Raw genomic sequence first — 27,147 nt, 5'->3', positions numbered from 1 at the left:
GCAGAGGCTGATTATTCAGACTAGAAATTGTTTGTGCCCTGTAGTGCTCCTTCCTGCTGCCCACCTTTTAGCATTTTCACTGCTCATTAGCACATGTACCAGAAGGTAGGCATTGGACAAAGGAGGGGGGGCGAGGAGAGGAAAATAAAATCAGTTAAGCAGTTAGGAGAAGCTCTGATGAAAGATTTTAAAACAATTTATAGAATTAACTATAAGTGAGTCATTTGAATTCCCTGCGAATTGTATTTACTTGTTCTGTTCTTGTCCTCCATAGCAGCAAATAGATTGTCTGCAGAGAGACAGCATTATTCTTGTATTTAAAGTTTTCCTTTATAGAACATTTTCACATGATGGTTCATGATATTTTCTTTATTTATTACATTTGTACTTAGACTACTTATTTATTTGGTGAAAGATTTATTGAGATTCCTAGCTTATATATAGTGATACCACAATTATCTGATGGTTTTCCAGTTTTCCAGAAAACTTGAATGTTTCCCTTTAAGTATCAATATCTTTCATATTTCAACCATTTGTTGAAATTTCAACCATTTGTTGGAAACATGGTTTTCTTCATGCTTAAACCAAGCTACTGGACATAATTTAAGCATTTATAGAAGCTCAAGGTTATCTATCCTGTACATACTCCTAGGATATGATGACTATTACAAAAACCTAGGTATGTTCAGTCTAGGAGCCTCTGGTTGACAGTGAAATGTTACAAGTGTAGTAGAACTTGGGTGGTACTTGTGTTCGCATTTGCTCTAAGGCTGTTATTCTTATATGAGTTTTCTGCTTCCTTTTCCATTCTGTCACCTGTTTCTTTTGCCATTGTCAGTAATACCTGCCTGTTATATTCTCTGCTTCTTATTAATTCTCTGCTTTTGGTCTGTTGTGGCATGAGAATAACCAAGCCAATTAGAACTGTGTCTAAAATAAGAGCAAGTAGGCTACACATGAACACAAAAAACTCACATATGAATATAAGTGCATGAGCTTTGGTGCAGAAACAACCTCACTGCTTAGAAGCCTTTTTTTTCCTCCCTTCCTAATTTTCAATCATTTAGTTAAGTTGCTGGTTAATTGTGTTTCAAATAGATTGTTTGGGACATGAGACTGTCTTGAATAAAGCTAGCACAGAGTTTTCTTCAGTGAGAGCCACTGCTGTCCATAAAGATCCCATAAAGGTAAGACAAAGAGCAGAATGAACAAGTGAGCTTAAGGAATACTAGTTTTTTAAAATATGTTTAAGCCTGCTTAAATATATAAAATTTGGGATAGTAACTAGGTCACTTGTTCTACTAACTATCTAAAGACCAGCTAAACACAAGCACTTGAACTATAAAAGTCTTTGGGAAATAACCTCAACAGGTACTCTGGTTTCTGTGTCCTCATGGACATTATGAAACTGTCTGTCTTAGAAAGCTCCCTACTGATAATTCCCTTTTTATTATCTTTTTATAAAGTCTAATCTTTGGATTTTTTGTGGTGTAGAGATACAATGGTTATGTTCCAGGATTCTGGTGGACCTTTTCTGTGTTCATTCGCTTTGCTTCCTGGGGGGACCAGAGTTTGCTGTGAGTCATGTTCCATCTGATTTATATTGGATCCGGCTGTGGAGCCATGACTCAGATGGGCTTCAGGCCCAGTTGCCCAGCTCATCTTCTGAGGAATGGATTGCGAGGCCAGGACTAATGTCCTGACACATTTTTCCTTTTTCCTCTTGCACTTTCAGGATCTAAAGAGAACATCATTACTGATAGCAGACAGGTACGCCTTGCCACAGGCATCTTCCCCGTCGTCAGCCTCTTAAACCACTCCTGCAACCCCAACACCACTGTGTCCTTCATTAGCACTGTTGCCACCATTCGGGCATCACAGCCCATTGGAAAAGGGCAGGAGATTCTCCACTGCTATGGTGAGCCACCCCTCCTCACTACTGCCCTGCCCTTGCCCAGCAGAGAAGGACAGGGTGGGTAAGAATAGCAATGTCAGATAGTAATGAGGGGCCTTCACCTGGCCAGTGGTTGTTTCCTAGAAGAGACAGTACATACTTAGGCCAAAAAAAAAAAGAAGGCCTTCTTACTAGGGCCCTATTGTGGCTAAGCTATCATGTCTCTCACTGTTTCATCCCTATAAATTTCCTGGCCTCTTTTTCTTCCCAGCAACTTGGAAGCTTATTTTCAGTATCTAGTTCCACAAATGTTTAAGTAAAGATTACCTGTCACATGGTGAGTAATTGTCCAGACCCTCTGCTAAGGTGAAGGTTTTTAAGTAGCATTTAACTCTCTCTTGCTTTAAACATTAGCTGAGGGCGCTCTCTCCCCAGGGCCTCACATGAACCGTATGGGTGTTGCTGAACGGCAACAGAAGCTGAGGTCTCAGTATTTCTTTGACTGCAACTGTTCAGTTTGTCAAACTGAAGAGCACAGAACAGCTGCAGGTCCCAGGTGGGAAGCATTCTGTTGTAACCATTGCAGAGCGCTCATGCAGGTAAGTCTCTCTTGGCCCTTCTCTTCTCTACTTTTCCTGGAGGTCAATTATCCAGCCCAGAGGTCATAAATCTCTTGGAGGAAGCCGTCAGGGGCTTATAGGTGCTAAGAGCAGTAATATCATTTCCATTCTAGCCAGTCATCCCCACACATTGACTACCTACCCCTCCAGAGGAACCTCAGGGAAGGGTTGGATTTAGTAATGTTTCTCTTGCAAATGACAGAAAATTCCACCTAAACTGGTTTAAGAGGGGGAAAAAAAAAAAAGACAAGACTGGGAATTTATTTGCTTGAGTAAGTCACTGAAAAAGGAAACTTCAGATACAACTTGATCCAGGGGCTCAGATAATGTCAAGAGGACCCGGTTTTTCTGTCTGCCTCTCATCTCTCTTCCCTCTGTGTCAGCCCCCTTCTCAGCAGACGTCCCTCTCACACTGGCAAGATGGCAGCCTGCAGCCCCAGCCTCCTGTCCTCTCTGCCCAGGAGGGTAAAAGCATGTGCCACTGTAACAACAGTCTGGGCAGAAATGTTATTGTTTCATTGCCCCAGTTACTGTGGCTGGAGGAAAATCAGAGCCACATAGTTTTCCTCCAGCCATTTGGGCCAGAGAAAGGGGCTACATCTGAGCCGTATGCCCACCCTCCAGCTGTCGGGCACTGACCATGGGAGGGTGAGAGGGGATCCTCAGGGGAAATCAGATCACTTTTGCCAAATGATGAAATAAAGACTGGCATCCAAAACACAGCAAATTCCACCTCAGAGGTTTTCTCCTCTGCCAGAAGATACAGTATTCTTCTTAGGGGAACCATAAGTGGAATGCAGAGCTGGTTGTGTTGGAAAGCTGAAGTTTCAAACCCAAGCTCACATGTGTGGTGGCCTCACCTCACACCTTTCTCTATTGGCTTTCTTATGGCTTTTTCATAACCACTAGAACTATGTTTGTCATCCAGAGTCCTGGCCCCAAAGGGGGATAAGAGAGGGGCTGTAGAGATGGAAAGAAAGTATGCACTCTACTAGTTCTGTTACAAAAACTAAATCTCAGATGGGATCAGCTACTGTCTTTATTAGAATTGCTGCTGTCAAACCAAATTCAATCAGACCTGGTTCGTGATGTATTATTGCAGGAATCTCTTTCCTACAAGGGTCAGAAACTATGGGGCAATCCTATAACATAAGTACATGCGATGTTGCTAACCAACTCCGATATAGGAATAAAGATAAAACTGACTTCCACAGGGAGATGATGTGCTGAGCTGTGGCAGCAGGTCTTGTACAGAATCCATCAGCAGAGATCACCTAGTCTCTCGGTTACAGGACCTTCAACAGCAGGTTGGGATGGCCCGGAAGCTTCTCAGAAATGGTAATCTAGGTGAGACTGGCTCCCTGGTTTGGTCTTCCAACCTCTTCCCTTTTATTCATTCTGATATCACCTTGGACTGAAGGATACTCAGCAATGATTGAAGAATTTAAGTTAATTATCCCCATGCCAGCCACAAGATGGCTATACAGGCCAATGAGACCAAACCCTAACCAGCTCAGTTACTGTGGTATCCTTGAAAAAGGGCAGGATGATTTAAGCTATTATTTTCTTATGCATCAGATAGCAAAGTTAAAGTACCCCTGACGACTAAAGGGTTATCTCTGACATCCATGAGCTTTGTGCAGTTCCAGAAGTTCAGTGTCATTTGTTTCAATTCCAGGGCCTCATGACCTAACTTCCGACAAAGGTTGTTCTGCCCTCAGCAGAGCCAGTCTCCTAAAGAGCAGTAGGGTGTGTGCCCATGGACATAAGTATCCTGCTCTTTTCAGAACAGGAGTTGTGGGTCAAGGGTTTGGATCCCCATACTGGCCAGCTATCAAAAAAAAAAAAAAAAGAAAAGAAAAGGAGTTGTGGAACTCCCCATTACCCTTGAAACTGCTTTAGAGCTTGACATCATGGAAATTTATTTACCCTACTTTGTGAAAGTTGAACTTTAGCTTAGATTTCAGAGTCAAGAGAAATAATGACCATAAGTGGAAGGTAGAGTTGACTGTGTTGGAAGCCCAGGATAAATGTTGGGAGGCCTCACTTTACACCTTTTTCTGTTGAAAGAGAAAACATAAGAGAACAACAGCTGTATTGGAACATACGTTGTGAGTGGTGACAACCTGGGGAGACAAACGGGAGTTTCCACATCAGCCCAGCTGATGTAGAATGTGAGACGGTTCTTATTTCTAGTACTGGGTTTATGTCTATAATGAGGCATTTTCCCTTTGGATTGTTAGAGCAAGCCATTCAGCAGTTGTTGGAGTGCCAGAATGATGCCCAGAGCTTCCTTTCGGCAGAACATTCTATGGCAGGAGATATCGAGGATGGCCTGGCCCAGGCCTATGCTGCCTTAGGTATGGCCCACGTCTTCATTTTCTCCTGTGATGAACAAGCCTGCCTTGTGTGTTTTGCCACAATCCTAGCCTTGTCTAGGAACCCTAGAGGGTTCTCTTTCAGTCTTTAAACTGAGGCTGCTGTCCCTTCCATTCAGCTTTCCTTACCCTGAAAGTGTTCATCCACAGTTGATTGTCTTTTTTTTCTGGGACAAGATTTTTCTCTCCTTGCAGGGGACTGGCAAAAGTCAGCCACCCATCTGCAGAAGAGTCTCCGAGTGGTTGAGGTTCGCCATGGGCCATCCAGTGTTGAAATGGGCCATGAGCTCTTCAAACTGGCTCAAGTCTTTTTCAATGGGTAAGTCTTTCTCTTTTCCTAGCACTTTGCCAGGGCACATACTGTTATGTCTTTTACTACGCTCTTCTGTGTATCATTTTTTTCTTATGGTGGTTTTAAGGACATTAAAACTTTATTTCCTCTTTAGGAGAGATCCTTGCCTTCTGTTTTTCTGACAAATTTGAAGCTTTAGAATTTCTTCTGAGAGATATGGGGAAAGCTCTTAGATGTGAAGTGAGTCTCCCAGGGAGAGCTAGTGAGGCAGCTCCACCCACCCACCAGCACAGCATTCCTTCTCATTCCTCTCTGCTTAATCACACCCCCCTTGGCTCTCTCATTACCAGCATCCTCAACTCTAGGGTCTCTGCCTTCTCCATAGTCTGCATCCAATTCCTTTTAAAGCAGTTGTTTTCAGACAGGAGCGATTTTTTCCCCAGATGACATTTGGCCCTGTCTGGAGACATTTTTGATTGTCACAACTTGGGGGTGGAGGAGGATGCTACTGGCATCTAATGGGTAGAGGCCAGAGGTGCTGCTAAACATCCTACAATGCAAAGGACGGCCTTCCTCCCCACATCCTGATACCCGCAGCAAAGAATTATCCAGCTCAAAATGTCAATAGTGTCAAGGTTGAGAAACCTTACTTTAAAAGTTAAAAGGAAAGAACAGTAGGGTTGGTAAGCTAACACCTCAGTTGCTTTTGCTGCTGAGGTCATTTGGGAGGTCCTAATTTCAGTATTTCTGGGTGGAACACCTCCAGGCTTGTTAAAACTACTGTGGTGTACATTGATATGAGAAAGCGTTAGAAGATTAAACCTAAGATTATGGATGTGGATGGACCTGATAGTCAAGACATAGAGACAGCCCATTTGGTCAAGAGAGAGAAAAGGGCTGCAGTGTTAGGCCAGGGATAGAGTTGGTTACTCTAAGATGAAGACTACTGAGTAAAACTTGGGGTAAATATCAGATTAAAGCTTGGAGATTTTTCTGTTTTTCTCAGGATCCTAGAGTCTTTATGCTTTTTTTTTCATAATTTTTCTCTCAAATTCTGCCTTGCATTGTTTTTGTGAAAGTGTCTTATCTACCCTTCTAGATTTGAAGATCCTTGAGGACAGCAATGATCTTATATAACTTTGCATTCTTCACAGTGTGTGAGTAGGCCCTCAATGTTTGCTTGATTAAATGAGTGAACTAACTCCTTTTACCTCCTTTGGTTCAGGTTTGCAATACCCGAAGCTCTGAACACTATACAAAAAGCAGAGAAGGTCCTGCTGGTGCACTATGGCCCTTGGAATGACGAGATCCAAGAGCTCCAAAAGATGAAGTCCTGTTTATTGGACTTGCCACCCATCCCTGTGGGGCCTTCAGTGTAGGGTCCTAAGGGGACTTTGATCCTCAGGAAATGAGCCCATGGAGAATGGATCAAAGGGGTTCTGTTGCTGCTGAGCTGTTGTCAGGAAAGACAGGACTTGCCCAATAGTTCCAAGCCTAGGTGTGAAGTGCGGGGAAGACTTGAAAAGCATTGCAGCCAGAGAGATGCTCACCTATCTTGATGAATTTTCCTGGAAATTGTTAATGCCCTCCAATAAAAATTCCCAGTTCCCAGAAAAGACTTAAAACTAGTATCTGGAGAATCTAAGTCCTTTAAAAGTATTTTAGCTGATCTGCAGGCATCTGGATGTTATCCTGGGGTTTTGGCTAGATTCCACCTCACTAAATGATGATAGTCTGTTTCCTTGGAACATTCCTACAGTTTCTAGTAGTAATGAGATGTTATGCACCACTCCAGTGGGAACTTAAACTATTAGTAGTTGTATTGTAATTGAAAAATAATTACATAGCAAGAAATCAGTGAGACTCCTTACCTCCTGAGACACATGATTCCACTTATGCTATCTAGCTTCCTCGAATCCTTTGTTAAAACTGGTGGAGTATAAAATTTAAAAAAAAAAAAAAAAAAGATGCATGAAAAAAAAAAACTGGCGGAGTATAAATTGTAATTAGAGAAATAAATATGGAGCCATTTTATTGTTGGGCAATTTCTTCCTGGGATGCCAACTCTAAATTTGTTTTCTACCAGTTTTCCAATCCTTACTCTTTGCCTTTCATTCTATACTCTTGGCAGACTCACTGACCAAACACTAATAAAATCAATCTTGTACTAATAACTTTATAACAAGTGTGCCTCCTTTCTGAGCTCTTCTATTTATTAGCAAACCTGAAAAGAGACTACTTGTTTATACCAGACCTCCCCAAGCTGGCAAATGAAATACAGACTGCATGAGTACTGGGAAGGGGATCAGGGAAACTTCAGAAAATGCTGAGGGTGTGGACATTGCTGTTTGTGGTGTCAAACTTAAGAGATGAAAAGTAGGGGTGATGGCTCCCTTCGACTGAGATCTGTAGTAGTCCAGACCCCATCCCAGTCTGAAGGCCATGTGCGGGATTCTCTGTGTCTTAATCATGGTTGCTCCATCACCACTGATGACCAGTGTTCAGATGTGTTAGTGGGAAAGTGTGTCAGGTCCACACTGCTTTTGAGAGCTGCCCACTCTGGCCAGGCCCCAGAAGTGCCCGTTGGTTGCCATGGCATTATACTCAGGAAATGAATAGTCCTGATAATGCCTGGTGGTAGCTTTTCAAGAAGCTGAGTGTTTAGAATATATTTAGCATTCAAACATTTGTTGAATGAAGGATGGGCAGAATTTCATTTCTCCTATCTAATAACTCATCATAGCAAGAGAGTGGCCAGCAAAATTTTTTGGTAGAGGTAACTTTTTCAAGAAAAAGAGTTTAGTCCTGTGGACAATTCTATAGTTACTCTATTGCAAACATTTGGCATGTTTAATGCTCCTAAAAAAAGGCTGTTGTACTTTGTAAAATAGGCATACTTCCTTAAAAATAATATATTTAAAAATTTTAGGCCAGTTAGTTTAGTTGGTTAGAGCATGGTGCTAACACCAAGGTCCAGGGTTTGATCCCTGTACCAGCCAGCCGCCAAAAAAAGAGAAAAATTTTAAGTACCAGCCAACTGCCCACACACCAAAAAAAAATTTAATAAAATATAATGTTTACATATCAGGTCCCATTTTATGTGTACTTGAGAGCTTTCTTTCTTTTTTTTTTTTTAAGATGACCGGTAAGGGGATCTTAACCCTTGACTTGGTGTCGTCAGCACCACGCTCAGCCAGTGAGCTAACCGGCCATCCCTACATGGGATCAGAACCCGGGGCCTTGGTGTTCTCAACACCGCACTCTCCCGAGTGAGCCACGGGCCGACCCTTGAGAGCTTTCTTTAAGTGTTTTATAAAATAAAGAATTATTTCCTGAAGTTACAAATTACCTCCCTTATCTGTCCATGTGTTCTCCTATATTGTCACAGGTGACGTTAGCTTGACTGGGGAATGCTTGTGCTTACATTAAAACCTAAAGTCTTGTTTATTTAAGAGTATGTTTCACTGATTGTGGGGGCAAGAGATGCCCTCCTGGGGGATTAGTGGTCCTTTTACATAAACAAACACCCCCAGAGTAGAGAAGCAGTCCCTGCATTATATAACACAGATAACTCAAAGTTATTATAAGTGGTAACTTTCTGCAGAGTTTAGAACCAGGCTATGGGAATAAGACCAGCAAATTCCTAAAGGGTAATTTATCTTCACATTAAATTTAGCTTAACTCAAAAGAGGAGGAGGAACAAAGTAACAAAAGTTAAGGATAAAGCTCTTTTATTGTAAAGTATACATTGAAACATTAAAGGGGCAGCCTTCATGTAATGTATAATCTGCTATCCCTCTGGAGTTTTTTTCTTTTAGGGTACTGGAGCATTGAACTGGAACATTAAGTGCCCCTGGGGTCCAGAATTTTGCCTATGAAGAGAAGGGCCCCTGTGTCCGTGTCCCTCAGAACAAAAATGAAAGGTTGGTTAAGGTGATAGTCCAGAAGGAAGGTGAGGCGGGCAGGCTGGAGCCCTGGGCTGGAGGTGGTTTCTGCCCCATCTTCATTCCACTCAAAGCCAACCCTGTGTTCCACTTGCGTAAGCTTAATAGGTTTGCCTGTGATCTTGCTGAAGTCTGGTGAATCAAACAAGGGTTGCAGCTCTACAGAGATTGAGAGAGATTTCCATTAAAACCGTGCCTTATTCAACACCCCAAGAAAGATTACAATCCTGATTCTTAAGTCCTGATTCTCAAGAAGGTGAGCAAGCTGGGAGGGGAGCGCCACTCTTGACTTTCTGTGAAATATGTAGAGCTCTGAACTGGTTGAGGGTTAAGTGACTTGCCCAAGAGCACACAGCAAGTGAGGTTTAGATTAGAAACTGGGTCAAACAGACCTGTCTTGAGAGGCAGTGTTCTGAGCTCCTTGTTAAAGAATGTATGTTCATGGACTGAGAAATGAGTCTGATAAGGAAGGCACTTCAGTCTTGCCCTCCAGCACTGTTAGGATTAAGGAACTGTCCATGACCTCCCTACAAGACCACGTAGCCCTCCAGTCCTGCTTAGCAAGGTGGAAGGCTCAAAGACTCGACGTGACCCCACCCCACCCCCAAGAGCAAAAAGGTCTTGCAAACATACTCATCTCCTGCAGAGACTTGGTAACTTCGCCTTCGTAACTCAGCTTCAGCTTGGGGATGGTCAGGACCGCTTGGACAGTCTTCAGTTCTCGGTCTATGTCATGAATGAACTCAGAGGTGAGGCTCTCTTCTATCATGGTCAAGTTCTGGGTTGCTTTCAAGGGCAGGAAGAAGATGATACTCATGCTTCCGGTCAAGGGCAGTTGGGCAATCTGAAACAAGAGAGGCAGCACATAGGTCAGTCCTTGTAGCCCAAGAGCCCAGGTATAGACACATACCAAGAACTGCCTTCCCCTCTCCTAAGTGGGGCCCTGGCCTTGTCTTCCTCCCCCACCAATCTATTTAATTATTGCTTTCTGGCAGCAAGTCATTTCCTGATGTTCCTTCAAAAAGGCTGTTGTCTTTTCTTCCTTGTCCAACACCTACTGAAGTTATCAGCTGAAAGAATGTTCTTATGGTTTTAAGGAGCTAGAATTGAATTTCAGGTCTGCGTTTTCTTCCAAAGCCCATCTGCTAACTCTCTGTATCCACTGGAGCTGGGTATACTCTTCTCTCCTGTCCATGGATGTCAGAGCTCAAAAACTCTTGAGCTTTTGGGTTCCAGGACATACACAAAGGACACCATCAGCTTCCCTGGTTTTGAGGCCTTCAGACTCGGACTGAGCCACACTACCGGAATCCAGTTGCAGATGGCATATTGTGGGACTTTTTGTCACATTGCCTTATGTATCTAAACATACGTTCTGTTCTTGAGAACAGCAACTTTGTCTTGTTCACCTTTGCATTCTCAGCGCCCAGAATCGTGCCTGACACATACTCACCAAGATGGAGTAACAGAGCCCATGGCCCACTTAGCACATTGATTCCCACTTTACAGTGGAAAAGAAACTTGCAGTAACCACAAAGGATTTCAGTGTAAGCAAATTCAGGGAATCAAAGTTTGGACAATGTGGTTGTCTCTTGTTTATGAACTTGGGAATAGCTTGAGAATGAATACTTATCTCAGTAATAACTTTAACATTAGAGGTTTAGCCCTTCTTTCTATTCATAATTAGATAATAGGGTCTGTTGTATATACAAGACCATTCCTTGTCCAAGAAAATAAAGCCATATCGTTAGAGCAAAAAACAAACAAAAGTCCATCTGCCAACTTTTACTGATCTTCTGCTATGAACAGAGCACTAGATTAGAAATGGGGCCTTTGGCACAACAATACAGAAGCAGTAATAAAACGGGCCCTTTGAACAGAGGTCCTTAATCTAAGGTCCTCAGAACAAATGGTGTCAGGGTCCCGGAGCCTCCTGAAATCATATACAGAAATGCGAGGGCCCATATCACATTACCTTATTAATCCTTACAACAAACACTGAGAGGATAAGTTTTGATAACTACCCCCTACCCTATTTTAAGAAGAGGAAAGGCTCAGAGATGTGATTAACTTGCTCAAAGTCACACAGTAAGCTGTCAGATCTCATAGGTCATTCTATTCCACTACACCATTCTGCTTCTCTTGTGTTCTTCCCCTCCACCCCCACCCACCACCCATGCTGTCCTTACAGACCTTGCAGCTGAGATCAGAATCCAAGCCATAGCGTAAAAGAGTCTTCGGGTCTGACATCATGGGGACTTTCACGGTCCTCTCCTCATCCAAGTGGAAATCCTCAAGGGAAGTCTTTCTGGAGTCAAATTTTGTTACCCACTGCCCTGGAATGAAATGAATGGAATGTCCTGAGCCCCAGCAGACTAGGAAGGAGCAGGACTATGCTGTGTCTCCAGAGTATGCTGTTGAAAATTGCCCAGCTAAAGGAATCTTATTCATAAGAGGCTATGTCTCAATGTGTGGTTGGGACCACAGTATTTCCAGGACCCTGAATACCTTCTGCAAGTAAACTTTGATGGAAATAAGTTGATTTTGTTGATTTGACTCTCTGAATTACACAAGTCCTGTGATAGCCTGTGAGCAAAGTAAACCGGCCTACACTTCTACAGTGGTGTCTCTGGGAGACAGAATCAAAGGAGGTCAGAGCTCGAAGGGACTTCCAAGATTATCTGATCACTCCTCTCATAGCTGAAAAAGCACCAAAGCCCAAAGAGGTGGTGACTTGCCAGTGCTCACAGAATGAGCTGATAACCAAATTCCTTTAGCTCAATGTGGCCTTTTATATACGAGTACTGGGTCTGTAACTGCTTGTTCACTCACTGGAGATCAGTGCTTGAAGTAGGACGCCATCAGGCTTTTCTCTAGGAGGTTAGGGGTTCACTCTTGCTGCTGATAGATAATTACAAAGCATTTTAAGGGAGAGGTTGCCCACACCACCCCCCAGGCCTTATCTGAATGGGTCTGGTCCCACTCTAGGCCTGTGGAATGGTCTCTGGGCATATCACCACAGCCCAGAAGAACGTTGTGGGGTAACTAACGACAGTCCATTAAGCCCCTGCTGTGTGCCAGGTACAGTAATGAGGTTGTTGTGAATGAGAGACAACATGTACAAAGTGTTTGTGAAGTAGATACATAATCCTTATATTAAAGATGAGAAAATAAGCCCAGAAAGGTTAGGTTATGAAACTAGTGCAGGGCTCTACAGCTAGTAAAGGCAGAGGAATTTAAACCTTGTCTGACTCAAAAGCCAGAAACCTAACACAGAGCCCAGCCCCAAACAGGTCTCCAGTGTTCATTCTTTTCCCCTATCTGCAATTTTTTCTCCACAAGCCTCTTATACTCTGCAGACAATGTGTAGACCCTTACGCTTTGCCTTAGATGTGATGACAAGCAGTTATGCTTCAGGCAGGTGCAGTTCTCAGATCCTTCTCTGGCTTTGCCTCTGGTTTGCTGGGTAAGGTCTTTGACTTCTCCGCTCTCCCAGGACCCTCTGACACCTGCCATCCAAAAAGATGGCAAAAAGAGAAGTGGTCAAAAGAAAAGTGGAGAAGCTCTCACCTTTGAAGTAAGCCACGCTGAGAAGGAGAATGCTGATTTCACTGGGTATTTCCCTCGTGGACCTGGCAATCTTCCCTTTCATCTGGGTCTGCACCCAGTTGTTAATCTCCTGAAGGTCCATGCGAGGGTTGCCGGTCAGGATTCTGGGCCTGGTCCCATATGACTTTTCCAGCGGTGCCACAAAGCTGGATTTTATCCGCAGCTCTGAGAAGAGGTGGAGCAGAGTTTAGTGTATGAGAGCTAAACCAGCATCCTCTCTTTGAGAGCATGCCAGGCTTAGTTCTGTTTTAACACTTCAGCAGGCCCCAACTTCCTGCCCAGTGTCTTCCCATGACTTGCCAGGACTTCTGCTGGCTTCCCCAGGCACTGGACAGGGAACATCAGATTTCACTCATTGCTGTTTCTCTTCAAGTTTCTGCCCTTCCACTGTCTCCCACAGCCCACTTTCTCTTTCTGTTCCCCTTTGGGCTCACAGGGTCCTTCCTGCCTACCAGTGCCAGGCCGGGCATGAGCATAATGATCTATTATTTAGAAAGAAACTCCCAGCGTAGAGCATAGAGTATCCTCAGGCAGCCGAAGCTAGAAAGGCCACTCACTCCTCTCAAAGACGATCCGGGAAGCACTCTTGAGGTTTTTCTGGGGGGCAGTGACAGCGTCAAGGAGTTCTTTGTAGGTGCCGTGGATGTCTGGGTTGCTGATCAAGTCATAGTAGAGAGCCCGGTGAATGATGGATTCTGTTCGCTGTTCCGCTCCTGCCAGAGGGACAAGGATGGGAACCTCAGTTACTGCCCACCAGAGCCCAAGTCAGGCCCTCTGCCAGGGTAGGGATACTATACTCTTTCCTTCTGTCCGTTGAGAGCCTGAGTAGACTGATTGGGGGACATTCTAGATGGGCAAAGAATGTGAAGGCAATGGAAGAGACAGTGAGTAGATTCTTAGAGATTTCCTAAAGTAGGCTAAAGGCATCAGGCCTAGGGAGAGAGAAGGGTGGCAGTGAGGGGTACAAGTCCCTGTACTTCTCCCATCACTTCTATTTTTTAGCTACCTGTTCATTAGTTTCCCCTGTGAACTCAGCTGTGACCCAGTGAGGACAAGCTCATGCCTGCTTGTGGGCACTTAATATCCCCAGAACCTAGCAAATGGCTGGCACACAGCAGAAGCACGTTTAAGCAATGAATGAAATAAATCACCAGGTCAGTAAGTGGTCCCCGCGGCCACGCCCACGCAGCCTTCCGAGCGAGCCAGGGAGCGAGCTAGGGAGCTGCGCGTGCGCGGCCCTTGAGCTCCCACTTGCGCATGCGCCACCCGCTGGGGCGGGCCTCCCAGCGCTGCTTCTCCCCTCCCTGAGGCAAAGTGTGTCTAGGGCTTGGAGAGCCACGTATGCACAGAGGCCAGGGGGGCCCCTCCAGGCCTGTCTGGGGTTTCTGCATCTGAGCACTCACCCAGCGAAAGGGCAGAGAGTGCCGTGGCCACGCTGAGTGGGGACAGGAGCACATTGGCAGTGGGGTTCGCGCTGGATTTCACGCGGTACAGGTCATAGCCAAAGTTGGAAACAGCCGCTGCCAGCTTGTTCACAGGGACCTTGAAGAAGGGATCCTCCTCCTCCACTGGCGCCCCCGTGCTGTCAGGGGCCAGGCCCTGGCAGGAGACAGGAAGTCCTAGATTTGAGTACAAGGACCAGTGGAGTTGAGCAGCCAAAGACTCATCTCCTGGGCTTTGAGTGCGATTGGCGTCTGGCCTTTTGGGGCGCCATTCTTCCTAACTTTAGCATGTTTAGGCTCGAGTTGGAAGGAGTGTGCATGCTCCCTGGTTATGCGTGAGCTCTCTGCTGGGGAGAGGCAGCCCAGAAAAGAGATTAGCTGGCCAGGTTTAAACACTTGTGACCTGTGAGAGGCAAGCCTGTGACACATTTTTTAAAATTTTTGTGGAGGCTGGCCAGTTAACAGTTGGTTAGAGTGTGGTGCTGATAACACCAAGGGCCAGGGTTTATCCCTGTACCAGCCAACTGCAAAAAAAAAAACTTGGTGAGGAACTCTCTCCCCCATCCCTGTAAGAAACCCTGTACTCAGGCCAAACCCAGCTACCAGTCTGCTCCATCTTGCTTACTGCTCCCAGGTCTCTGCCCTTTCTCTCCCATCGAACCCTCCCTTTCTTTTGTGCTCTGATCACATGTCTCCTCCAGTATCACAAATTTTCCCTGACCACTCCAATCTGAAAATACCTTTTGGTTTTCTGACCTTTTTTCAGAGTCAACTATCACTTGCTTATTAACTGCCTACCACGTGCCAGGCTCCAATGTGCCAGGCTCTTTGCTAGTTCTTTTGATTAGAGTTTTCATATCATACTTGTTGATGTATTTGTCTGATACCCCAAAAGACTAATATCTCAAAAGACTAAGTTCCTTGAAGGTAAGAACTGAGTCTCTCATATTTCCACCCATCTCCACACCTACAGAGTAGGTGTTCATAAGATGAGAAATAAATGAATGACCAGATGGCCCTGTAAAGTGGGTGTTTTTATCCCATTTTATACATAAAGAAACAGAGATTGAGGTCAAAGTGACTTGTCTGAGGCCATAAAGCTGGTGAGAGGTGGAGCCAGAATTCAAACTCAGAACTCAGAACAGAATCCAGGGCTCCAGCTGATATACCCTGGCTGCCCATGTCCCTCATGTGACAGGAAACCCTTACCCCCACTGTCATAGCATAGGCTTCTCTCCAAGTGTCTGTATCTGCCTTTGCAACATGATTGTGCACTCTCTGGGAGGAGAGGGGTCTGTCCATGATTTTTCATCCTCTGCTACACCCCAGTCGATATCTGAACCAATATCCTAGAATACCACCCACTCGGTGAGTCCCACAAGTAGTACAAGTAATAAGAAAAGGCCATTACCGAAGGGACAACCCTGGACTTGTTAAAGTGCTTTGGCTTTTCACTTTTTCTGGATCTTACTTTTGTCTTCACTCTGTCCCCTAAAAGGTGAGGCAAGACGTTTTCTGTTTCGCTGCTGGAGAAACCATGACCCTGTCTAGACTCAAAGGCAAGAGCCTGGCTTGGAACCAGGGTGCCCAGCTCCCTGTCCCGTCTCCCATGCTGTCTGCTAAGTAGGGACTGGGATTGCTGGTGTCCCACCTCCCAGCCACCCATCTGCCCCCACTGACCTCCTCTGGGCTGCCAGCGATGTCCTGGCAGCTGCCATGCCTGAGGAGGGCTCCAGTCCAGAGGAGTAGCACAAGGGCCCACATCCCAGCGCCTGCATGAAAAGCAAGAGGCAGTAGGCCACTCCCCTCACCCACCACCTTGCCCCACTGGGCCACCCTGGGCAGGGAGCAGGAGGTGGGCAGGGCAAGGCCCCTTCCCCCCAGCCTCCCCAGCCTGGCCTGGAAGTGGACCCTCGGCGTGATGACAACTGTCTCCCAGCAATGTCCTCCCCAGCCTTCCACCTGCCTCACAGCCCACAGTCACATCATGGGCTTGTGATTTTGTTACATTGTCTGTGTCAGGGGACCCACATTTGAGCCTAAAGCTCCATAGCAGTGAAGACCCAGCAATGGTCTCCTTGGTGTGGAATATGGTCTAGTGCAGATGCATGCCAGGGCTTTTCCCTGGAGATGCCCAGCCAGCCCGTTTGATAGGATTTGGGGCAATGTCTCCCAAGAGAATGGTGGCAGAACCCAGGTCTCCTCTGTAGAATCACAGAATACAGAAAATAGAGGTAAATGGTTCAGTCCCCCCTATCCCCCAAAAGTTCTCAGACTCTCTTCTTGAATTCCTCTGGCCTGAAACCTGTGGCCTCATGAGGGCGCTTGTTACCTTCTCAGACAGTTCTGTTTCAACAGCTCTTTCTCTCGTGGTTAGAAGTGCAGGGTCTATGGTCAGACAGCCTGGGCTCAGATCTCAATTCTGTGCCTTAATAGCTCTCTAGGTTGCAATTTTTCTCTTGTAAAATGGAAATAAAATAGTACTTACCTATTGTTATGAGGATTAAATTAGATAATGCCTTAACAGCACTTAGTGCCAGAGATTGGTAAACTCTCAAATGTTCCCAGGGCCAAAATATGTCCCTCTTCAACTGGAATCCCATGTGAATCCTATGTGGAGTCCTATCCTCTTCCCCCTGCCAGCTTGAAAATAGCTCTGAAGCCCCGGAGGCTTCTTTCCTTCAGGTTAAACAACGCCGCTTCTTAATAAGACCCCCCATATCCCTGCACCTCCCCGGCAGTGGTCCCCTCTGACCAGGCTCTGGTCTGGCACCTGGACCTCAAGGGGAAACTATGAAACTGGGGCTAAGGCTCTATGTTTAACCCCATCCCTCCCCTCCTGCATTCACCTCATCTCTGAGCTCACCCTGTAGTCAGAATCTGGGGTGGGAGGGGATGAAGGCAGCTAGTGAGGTTCACAGATAAGATCTTCTGGGAGGGCTTGAGGTTAGAAAGTGGGACAGGGCCTCAGCAGCAGGACCTTTGGCTAGTCCACGTTCTCCCTCTAACCATGTTACTGGGTCGAGAACTTACAACCTGAACTATTTGGTCTCCCCTGCCCCTCACCTCCTCTGAAACACCCCCCTCCTCCATTATTCTTCATTATCCTCTTATATACGCATAAATACCCACACCCGCACACATACACAACACACACAGTTTCCAACTTCCCAGAACACGTTGGATCACAAATTTGAGAGTGCAGTGTGTAACTGTTGGCTAAAGTCCTTAAAACATTTTTTTTTCCAAATTTACTTATTTTAAATGGACAGATAAAGTTAATCGTGTACAACATGATGGGTTTTTTTTTTTTTTTCTTTTTTAAAGATGACCGGTAAGGGGATCTTAACCCTTGACTTGGTGTGGTCAGTACCACGCTCTCCCAAGTGAGCCACGGGCCGGCCCTGCAACATGATATTTTGAAGTATATACATATTGTAGAATGGTTAAATCTAGCTAATTAAAACATACATTACCTCACATAGTTATTTTTGTAGTGAGAACATTTAACATCACTCTGTTAGCATTTTTCAAGAATTCAAGTTATCATTAGCTGTAGTCACCATGCTATACACAGATCTCTTGAACTCATTCCTACTAACTGTAGTTTTGTATCCTTTGAAGTCCTTAAAATGAAGTCTGATCATCGGCTGGACAATACTGTAGAGTGTGGACAGCAACAAAAGAAAAGATCGCCTGAGTTTGCTCCGTTTCAGGCAGGACAGCCGGCGGGAACCTGCCTGGCTTTCTTTCTGAACCCTGATCTTGAGCTCGTATCTCCGAGTGAGAGTTCCAGGAACCCTGTATTCTCAGCCAGCTGCTCTGCCACATGCCTGCCCTGCCGCGCAGAGACCTTCCGCTGAGACAGCAGGAAAAGCTTCCTGCACTGCAAGATGGAGACTGCAGCCAGGCTCGCAGTCACTCTCCACCCGGCCAGCCCCACCCAGAGCTGGCAGGAGCATGACTTGCATGCGACTCAGCGGACAGATGGGTTTGTTGCACACTGAAAACCCTGTGCACCCAGTGCAATGCCTAGGAGGCAAGGCCAGAGGAAAGGCTGGTAGCTGTGATTCCCAGAGAAGAGGGAAGAGGAGGGGTCATCCTGGCATAGTGTTTAAGGAAGCAAGTTCACAATTCAAATGCATTTGACAATGGGACCTTCTGGAGTCCCTAGAGAGTCTAAGCCCAAGCCACAGATCAGGTGATTGATCCCTGTCACCGTGTAAGTAGGCTGAGGGACTGAAGGTGAGGTGAGGGAACCTGGCAGGGGACGGCACGCAGGCCAAAGCTGGCCCAGAGCTAGATTTAAGGACACATAGTATTAGTGACATGTCTCTGAATCCTCTACCTCAAGCACAGGGATGTGGGAAGTGGAGAGATGATTGGAAGTCCCCCACAAGGGCAGCGAGAGAGAAGAGAGTAAGGGTCTGCATGGCAGGCCCCTCAGAGCAAGCACAACACCCCGCACAAGGTGATTGTTCTATGGGCTGGAGCAGGCAACCAATGGCTGGCCAGGGGCACAGGGACAACAATGCCATGCTGTCCAAAGGACAGTATCCAAGCCAGACTCCTGTCCTACCAAGTGGGGGAGGGCAGGGAAGAGGTGCACATCCTCCCTGCTAGCCAAGGTCAGGCCTTACTTTCCACCACATTGCCCAAATCAAGAGAAACAGGAACTGGGATTTTGTGATTTTGCCTCCAAGCTGGGAGGATAAACTCAAGCCAATACATGTGTTTCAGATTAAACACTGTTGTGAAACAAACACCATCCCTCCTCCTCCCAGAACCACACATGGCGGTAAGCCTCATAGATAGTGTGAGGAAGGGCACCTCCCTCTCCCACCCATGGTGCCCACCCATGGGGAACTGACCAGCCCCCAGGCAATGTTCCTTCTGAAGCCTTGAAACCCGAATGAGTCAGGCTGGGGTGCCCCAGAAGTGTACCTCCCTACACCCCAGAAGGACAACCCTAGGTATAGAACTCCTTGGCTCCCCTCCCCTCCCGCCCTCAGCCTGGGAGCAGAACTCCTAGTGGAAGGGCATGGGGCAGACAGTGGTGGGGTTTCTGGGAAGCCTGCAGCTTTTCTTTGGCTCAAACTGGCTCCTTGCTGTGGCTTGCCTCAGGGAGCAGAAAGGGTACGATGGGATGGCCATTCTCTCCAGCACTGGCAGCCCAACCCCCCAAACCCCATACACTGGCTGGGCTAAAGAGGGGTCATTGTTTGGGAGAGGCCACAACCTCATTGGTCTCCCAGCTTCTACTAGAAGCTAATTTGGCCAAAGAGAATGGGTGGGGGCTGGAGAGAAGGACCCAGCTGTACTTCATCCCAGCCCTCAGGCAGGGCTCAGCCAGCCAGCTGCTTGGTGCTGTTGGGAAATTACCTTTGAAATCAGCACCAGTTAGTTTTGAAAAAGAAACAGGGAGCTGAACTACGGTTGGGCTGCAGAAGGGGATGCCCTCCTGACTGGTCTGGTAGAATCAGCTCCCAGACAGCCTCCTTCCCTGGGAGCTCCAGCCCTCGTGGGGCACTGCTCAGACCTGACCCTGTGGTGTCTTCCCCACCACCACCCCTCTCCATTATTTCCACTCACTTCATTCAAAAGTCTTTCCACCCTCTTCTCTTATTGGTGCAGTAGGGTTTAGGGGTAATTGGGTCCTGGCCTCTGTCCCCCCTCCACTCCACCCTCTCCCCATCTACTCACCATGGTGCCCAAGCTGCAGGGGCTACTGTCTCCCCACCCCCTCTCCCTTGCACCCTTCTTTTCTGCTCTGTGGGGTACCCCTGCCTCTCCCCAGTCCCTCCCCAGCCCAGGCGAGCCTCTCTTGCCTTTCCCTGTCATGTAGACAAGACAGGGACACTTTACCTGTGGGTATGCTGCAGCTCCACTCCCAGCCTAGGTCCCTCTAAGCCTGCACACTGAGGGGGCTCCAGTAAGCAAGAGTTTTTTTGCTGCCTCCCAATCCAGCGTCCAGCAGGCTTCAGATTACAGCTACTCCTTTCTTAAAGCGACCTGCACTCAATTCGGATTCTGTGATTGCATCATTGTCTGGTGTTAACTTTAACCCACATCTGCTCTTCCACCCCACACCCCCAAGACACACACATTCGCACACCCTCTTCCTCCACTGGGTCTTCCTCCAGGACCCTGGCCTTCCTTGCTGCCCACTGGGACTCCCTACAAGTTGGCCTACCCCAGAGGTCACTCTGGCCAGTCTGGGGTGAGAGATAGGACCAGGCAAGAGTGTCTTGCAGGCGGCTAGGGAGAGGAAGCAAATGAAAGTTCATGTATGTGAGCTGTCATTACTTCTTTAGACTCCTGATGTTATACATGATGGAACTAAGGCTAAATATCTTTTTCTGTATGTGCCATGCTCTCTTAAAACAAATTCTAGTTTTTTTAATCCCATTTTTCTATTGTTTTGAGTTCTTATCACAATTATAAATGTTTATTCTTTCTTGTGCTTCATAAATTTAAAAGCATTTTTTTAGGGCCGGCCCGTGGCTCACTTGGGAGAGCGTGGTGCTGACAAAACCAAGTCAAGGGTTAAGATCCCCTTGCCGGTCATCTTTTTTAAAAAAATAAATAAATAAATTTAAAAGCATTTTTTAAAACCTGCCCCCCCCCCAAAAAAAAAAAAAAAAAACTATCTTACAGGACGAGTGGAGAAAACATTGGCCCAGTCTGGAAACTCAGGGTTCTTCCTGGTCCTTGGCCCTGGCACTAACTGGGGCTTGGGGCAAGATAACTCTCATAGCTCTTCCTTTTCCTTGGTTGAAAAATGGGTGAATGGAGCTGGATGTCTGCATGTTTTTTCAGCTTTGAAATTCTGAGATTTCTGGAGATTGGGAAGGGCAGTGGGGGAAAATATATGACCAGAGGAAGAAATGAGATGTACTGGACACACTAGCACTGAGGGGAGGCCTACTGCGGGCCTGGCCCCAAGCTAGACATAACAGAGGTTCCCTGAAAAGGAGAACACTTAGGCCCAGTTCACCTCAGGATGTTTAAGAACTTGCAATGCGGTTGTGAAGCTAAAACATTGACAAAGAAAACAATTAGACAAAATAGTAAAATATTTTCTAAGCAGGTATGAGTCCTGGCTGAGAAAGTCCAATAGACATTCAGAGAAGGAGAAATCAGAGAAATAAAGGAGAGTGCTTTTGGATATTTTAGCTCACCGAAGATAAAATTTAGGGAAACCTTCAAGCATTCTTATGTGAGTCTCCGGGGAACAGAGTGAGGGCCCCTGGGTAGCACTTTCCAGTGGGCAAGGTTCAGCATTATACAAGGAAGATGTGTCAACAGTCAGAGTTCAGTTCTTTTCAACAAAAAATTGTGGAACAGCTCTATGCAAAGCACTCTACTAGCTACACAGAGGAGAAGGGGTTCGTAGATGAATGACACTCAGCGTCCACCCTCCAGATCTTACTGGCTAAGAACAGAGGCTGATATGAGGACAGATGGTTCTAATATAATACAGCACACTCTGTGACGATTGTCTCTATAGCGGTGCTGTCCAATACAGTAGTCACTAGCCACATGTGGCTACACAGCACTCGGAAGGTGGCTAGTCTAAATTGTGACCTGCTGTAAGTGCAAAATGAATATCAGATTTTGAATAATGGGGCCGGCCCGTGGCTCACTTGGGAGAGCGTGGTGCTGACAACACCAAGTCAAGGGTTAAGGTCCCGCTACCGGTCATCTATAAAAAAAAAAAAAGATTTTGAATACTTAGTATGAAATAAATGTATGCTATCTCATTAATAATGTTTATTTTGGTTACCTATCTATATGAGCTAAATAAAATATATTATTAAAATTAATTTAACCTGTTTCTTTTTTAATGCAGCTACTAGGAAAGTTCTAATTACATATGTGGTTCACATTATATTTCTATCGGACAGTGCTGCTCTACTGGGTATTGTGGCAGCACAGCTCAAATACTGTGTATGAATCTAAGCTGAGTCTTCAAAGGTGACCAAGAGTGAGCTAAGCATAGAAAGGTGGGAAGGGCAGTCCAGGTGGAGGCATGAATGATTATCCATGTAAAGGAGTTAAAATCACATCCCTATCTCACACCATATACAAAAATTAACTCTAGGGGCATTCAAGATTTATTTATTTATTTATTTTTATTTATTTATTTATTTATTTTTTGTCGTTTTTTCGTGACCGGCACTCAGCCAGTGAGTGGACTGGTCAGTCCTATATAGGATCCGAACCTGCGGTGGGAGCGTCACCGCGCTGCCAGCGCAGCACTCTACCAAGTGCGCCACAGGCTCGGCCCGGCATTCAAGATTTAAAGGTATAAACAACTTGTTTCTACACAATCTTTTCTAATGACTTTTTATTTAAATAATTTACTTGTTTTTGAATAGGTTTTTCGTTCACATGGTTCAAAACTCAAAAGCAATAAAAGGTATACAGTGAAAGGTCTTCCTTTCATTCTGATCTCCAGTCACCCAGTTCCATTCCCTTGAGGCAGCAGGTGTTAATCTCTTTCCTGTGTATCCTTTCAGAGATATTATTAAGTTTTAAAAAGCAAATACAAACACATATACAACAGGCAAAAGTGTACATGTTTTAGAAGAAAATATAGATGGATCCCTTTGTGATCTCCATGTAGGAAAAAAAATTTTTTTAAGACACCAAAAGAAATACAAAATATGAAAGAAAAGGTTGATAAATTCGGGATTAAAATTAAAACTTGTTTCCGTGAAAAGCTACTATAAAACAAAGTAAAAAGATAAGCCTCACACTGGAAGAAAATATTTGTAACACAGACAACTGACAAGAAAGATTACTAAGTGTAATATAGAAAGTACAAAAAGTCAATGAGAAAAAAGAAAAACAATTCAGCAGAAAAATAGGTCCAGGTAATTCACAGAAGAAAAATCCTAAGTGGCCAAGAAACTTATGAAAAGATATTTTTAGGGCTGGCCCGTGGCTCACTTGAGAGAGTGTGGTGCTGATAACACCAAGTCAAGGGTTAAGATCCTCTTACTGGTCATCTTTTAAAAAAAAAGAAAAGATATTTTATCTTCACTAGTAATCAAGGGAATGCAAATTAAAACCATAAGGAAATTCTATTTCACACTTATCAGATTGCCAAAATTTAAACATCTGACAATACCAAGTGTTGGTAAGGATGTGGAACAATCCTCATGCCCTGCTGGTATATTTTAATACAGCCACCTTGAAGAACCATCTGGCATTAAATGTCAAAGTTGTAAATAACTGCATGTGTTGGCCCTGCCAGTGAAAGATGCACAAGCCCAAATCTACAACTCAGCAATTCCATTCCTAAGCATGTGAGCTAAAAAGATGCCCACAGGTGTGCACAAGGAGTATATCCAAGAATGTCACAGCAGCTTTGTTTGTAGTGGCGAAAAGTGGAAGCTCCCTAAATGTCCATCAACAGGAGACTAGATAAAGAGTGGGAAATCTACATCTGAGGTGAAGCCACAAGTATCTACACAGATTTATCTCACAATGTGAACTGACACATGACGCAGGAGAATAGGAACAGTATTCATGTAAGGCTTAAAAGCATGCAAATCAATACTATATATTACATGTGGATAAAAACTTACTTGGTGAAAGAAAAAGAAATACATAAAAATAATAAAAACCAAATTAGGATGGTGGTTATGGGAATGGGGGAAGGACTGAGGGAGGAAATATGGGGCTGTCACTATATTGAGAATATTTCTTAAGCTAGACAGTGGTGTTTTGTGATTCATTATATCTTTTTGTCTGTCCAATTATTTCATAATATATTATAAAGAAGGAAGACTGCTGTTTCGTCTGACTACCATGAAAGGAATGTGTCCTATTCCTGCCAAAGGAGAGGCCTCCACATGTTGTTCTCCTCAAGGACTTTGCTCCCTCGGGTGGCCCGTCTCCTGCAGAATCAGTGTATCTCCCGTGAAGGATCATTCTCCAGCCTTCAAACATCCTCTATTCTCCCTCCTTTACATCCCCTGAAGCCCATTTCTTGGTTCTCCGTCACAGCCACGCTGGATAGAGCTATTTGCTCTTGTGTCTACACTGCCTCAGCTCCTGTTTTCTCCTAACCCCAGACTTGCTGTGCACCCACCTCTGCTTTGAAACTGCTGTCACTACATTCACAGGTGACCTCATGTTGACCACCAAGTTGACTCCTCTGTCCTTGGCAGCAGGCAGCAGAGCGACTATTCCTCCTTCCTGGAACCCTAACCCTTCCATTTTTCTCCCACCTCACATGTCCCATCTTTTTGGTCCCCTTTGCTGTCTTGATCCTGGGACTGCTTTTCCTCTCTGTCTATATCTCCCTTCTGAATTCTGCCAGCACTGTGACTTTAAGTGCATCTGATGCGCCCAGATATGCACTTTCAGCCCTAACCAAAATATCCAATTGCCTACTTGACATTAAAGATGAGTAAATCCAAACCCACAGCCCAGTAATGCTACTCTTACCACCTCCACATGGATGCCCAACAGGTAGGATGAACATGTCATTTCTCATCCAAACAGGGACACTTCTAAGAGCAAAAGGAGGTGCTATTAAATAGCTAGAAACACAGACATAACTTGAACTTTCCTGGGCAAACTGGGACATATGATCACCCTATATTAATGTGGCATTCCCATCATAACACGTTCAAAATGGAAATCCCCGCTCCACCCTAAAATCTGTCCCTCACTCTGCTTCCCATCTCAGTGAAAGGCACTGCCACCTCCCCATTTTCTCAAGACAGAAACTCAGGAATCTAAATGATGAACCTCATTAATCTCAAGTCTCTCCTTTTCGGGGGGTTGGGAGCACTGATGGCCCATAGGGGGATCCAAACCCCCTGACCTTGGTGTTACAAAACTGTGCTCTGACCTACTGAACTAACGGGCCGGCCCAAGTCTCACTTTTCATTTCCCACACCACCTATCTATAAATTCTACAACATTGATCTGCAAAATACATCTAAATTCTGACCACTTCCCCCGCTTTCCACAGCCAGCACCCTGGGCCGAGCCACCTACGTCTCTTGCCTGCTAACAGGCCTTCCTACTCCCACTTTCATCCCTCAACAGTCTGTTCCCGCACAGCAGCAAAATGAGCCTTCCAGAGCTTAGCTCAGGTCACAGCACCCTGCAGATAAAAGGCATCCCCTGTGAACGAATTATTGCCATGCGCTATAACACAGATGAATCTCACAAACAGGAGGCTGAACGAAAGAAGCCAGACACATGAGCGCGCGGGCATATGATTCCTTTAAGTAATAGAGTTCAAAACAGGAAAAAGTCATCCCTGTTATTAGAAGTCAGAAGAGTAAGCACTGTTTCTTGATCTAAGTGCTGGTTGCACAGGAGTATTTCGTTCATGAAAAAATTCCTTAAGCTTCTATATAGTTATGACTTGTGTACTTTGCATATTATACTTCAACCAAAACATTTTAAACAAAAGACCCTTCAGCAGCTTCCCTTTGTACTTGGAATAAAGTCCAAACCCCTCACTCTGGCCTGCAAGGACCCACATGCTCTGGCCCCAGCCTACCCCTCCAGCTTCATCTTTCCGTTTTCTCGCTGGCTCGTCACACTCTAGTCACACTGGCTTCTTTCTGTTTCTCCCGTGATCCAAGCCCTTTTCTGCTCCAGGGCCTCTTCCCTGCCTCTTCCTGAACCTTCTTCCCCTGTCTCTCTGAATGGTCAAGTCCTTACATCCTCCATCTCTCAGCTCAGATGTCACCTCGGAAAGGCCTTCCCCCAGTTACTCAGTATCACAAAACTTCGAGAACATCCTTTATAGTACTTCTAATTCTGTTTCCTGTGTCTTGCATTTTTATGTGTTTATTGTCTAGACCACCCCACCACCAAACTTAGTCTCCAGGGGAATAGGGATCTTGTCTGCTTATTTATTGCAGTGTCCTGAGAGCTCAACACGCTGCTGGGCACACAGGAAGCACTCAATAAGAACTTGCAGGGCGGAGGATGCAGTGAAGGCAACCAGACCAGTGGCAGGGAGAGTCTAGGAAGCAAAGGCAGTGACCCCAGGGAGTGACGGCTGAGCCCAGACCAGGGCACTGGGAGCTGAAACAGAGAGGAGGAGAGCCCTGAGAAAGACTTAGGAGGTTCAAAAAATAAAAATAAAGAAGAGCTGGCTTTAGCTCAGTTGCTTAGAGTGCAGTGTTTGGACCCCTGTACCGGCCAGCTGCAAAAAAAAAAAAAGACTTAGGAGGTAAAATGAAGTTGGTGGGTTTGGTGATTTAACCTCCCAGTGACTTCTCACCTCTCCCACGATCAAAATCACAGTCTTTTATTTATTTATTTTTTTTTAAGATGACCGGTAAGGGGATCTTAACCCTTGACTTGGTGTTGTCAGCACCACGCTCACCCAGTGAGCAAACTGGCCATCCGTATATGGGATCCGAACCCGTGGCCTTGGTGTTATCAGCACCGCACTCTCCCGAGTGAGCCACAGGCCGGCCCCAAAATCAGTCTTTACAATAACCTTACAGCCCTATGTGATCTGTCCCCACTTCCTCTCTGATTCCTTCCTCCTCCTCCCCCTCACTTCCTCCACTCCAGCTCCACAATCTCCAGCTTGTCTTGGACCTCTGAGCCTGCTCCTTCCTCAGGACCTTTGCACATGCTATTCCTCTGCCAGGCCACTCTTCCCTGACACTTCCATGGTGCCCTTTCTCACCTCCTTCAAGTCCCTGCTCCCATGTCACCTTCCCAGTGAGGCCTTCCCTCCCAGCCCTGTCCCCCTTCCCTGCTTCGTTTATCACCATAGTTTTTGTGGTAGCTCACCCTCTGACATACCATGAATGAGGGTAGTTAAAAAAAGTTCATGGAAAAATAGAATTAAAAGATCATACGGGCTGGCCGGTTAGTGCAGTTGGTTGGAGCACAGCGTTATAACACCAACGTCAAGGGTTTGAATCCCCATACCATCCAGCCACCACAAAAAAAAAAAAAAAAAAGATAAT

The 27,147-nt window shown here is 45.5% G+C and overlaps 2 protein-coding genes across 4 annotated transcripts in view; one reads left to right on the top strand and one right to left on the bottom strand.

Moving 5' to 3' along the window:
* Window positions 1-7,199, top strand: part of SMYD4 (SET and MYND domain containing 4) — a 40,866-nt gene extending 33,667 nt beyond the window's left edge. For 2 of the 3 annotated variants that reach the window (XM_063111805.1, XM_063111804.1), the window contains exons 6-11: window positions 1,736-1,918; window positions 2,330-2,493; window positions 3,729-3,861; window positions 4,758-4,874; window positions 5,088-5,211; window positions 6,410-7,199. In XM_063111805.1, the coding sequence (XP_062967875.1) occupies window positions 1,736-1,918; window positions 2,330-2,493; window positions 3,729-3,861; window positions 4,758-4,874; window positions 5,088-5,211; window positions 6,410-6,563 (875 nt within the window). In that variant the 3' untranslated portion in view covers window positions 6,564-7,199. Of the gene's footprint in view, window positions 1-1,735; window positions 1,919-2,329; window positions 2,494-3,728; window positions 3,862-4,757; window positions 4,875-5,087; window positions 5,212-6,409 lie in introns of those variants that run through there. The other variant, XM_063111806.1, reaches the window with a different exon arrangement.
* Window positions 7,200-8,898: 1,699 nt separating this feature from the next.
* Window positions 8,899-20,140, bottom strand: SERPINF1 (serpin family F member 1). Its single transcript, XM_063111488.1, has 8 exons — window positions 20,045-20,140; window positions 15,860-15,951; window positions 14,141-14,336; window positions 13,295-13,450; window positions 12,699-12,902; window positions 11,322-11,464; window positions 9,762-9,972; window positions 8,899-9,287 (listed from the first exon to the last, which is right to left on the bottom strand). Exons 2-8 carry the CDS (start codon window positions 15,941-15,943, stop codon window positions 9,028-9,030), a joined length of 1,254 nt encoding a protein of 417 aa, XP_062967558.1. The 5' UTR covers window positions 15,944-15,951; window positions 20,045-20,140; the 3' UTR covers window positions 8,899-9,027.
* Between the last annotated feature and the right edge of the window lie 7,007 nt (window positions 20,141-27,147).

The sequence above is a fragment of the Cynocephalus volans genome, chromosome 10 (genome assembly GCF_027409185.1).
Source record: "Cynocephalus volans isolate mCynVol1 chromosome 10, mCynVol1.pri, whole genome shotgun sequence".
Lineage (NCBI taxonomy): Eukaryota > Metazoa > Chordata > Mammalia > Dermoptera > Cynocephalidae > Cynocephalus > Cynocephalus volans.
This window is presented reverse-complemented; position numbering and strand designations above follow the sequence as displayed.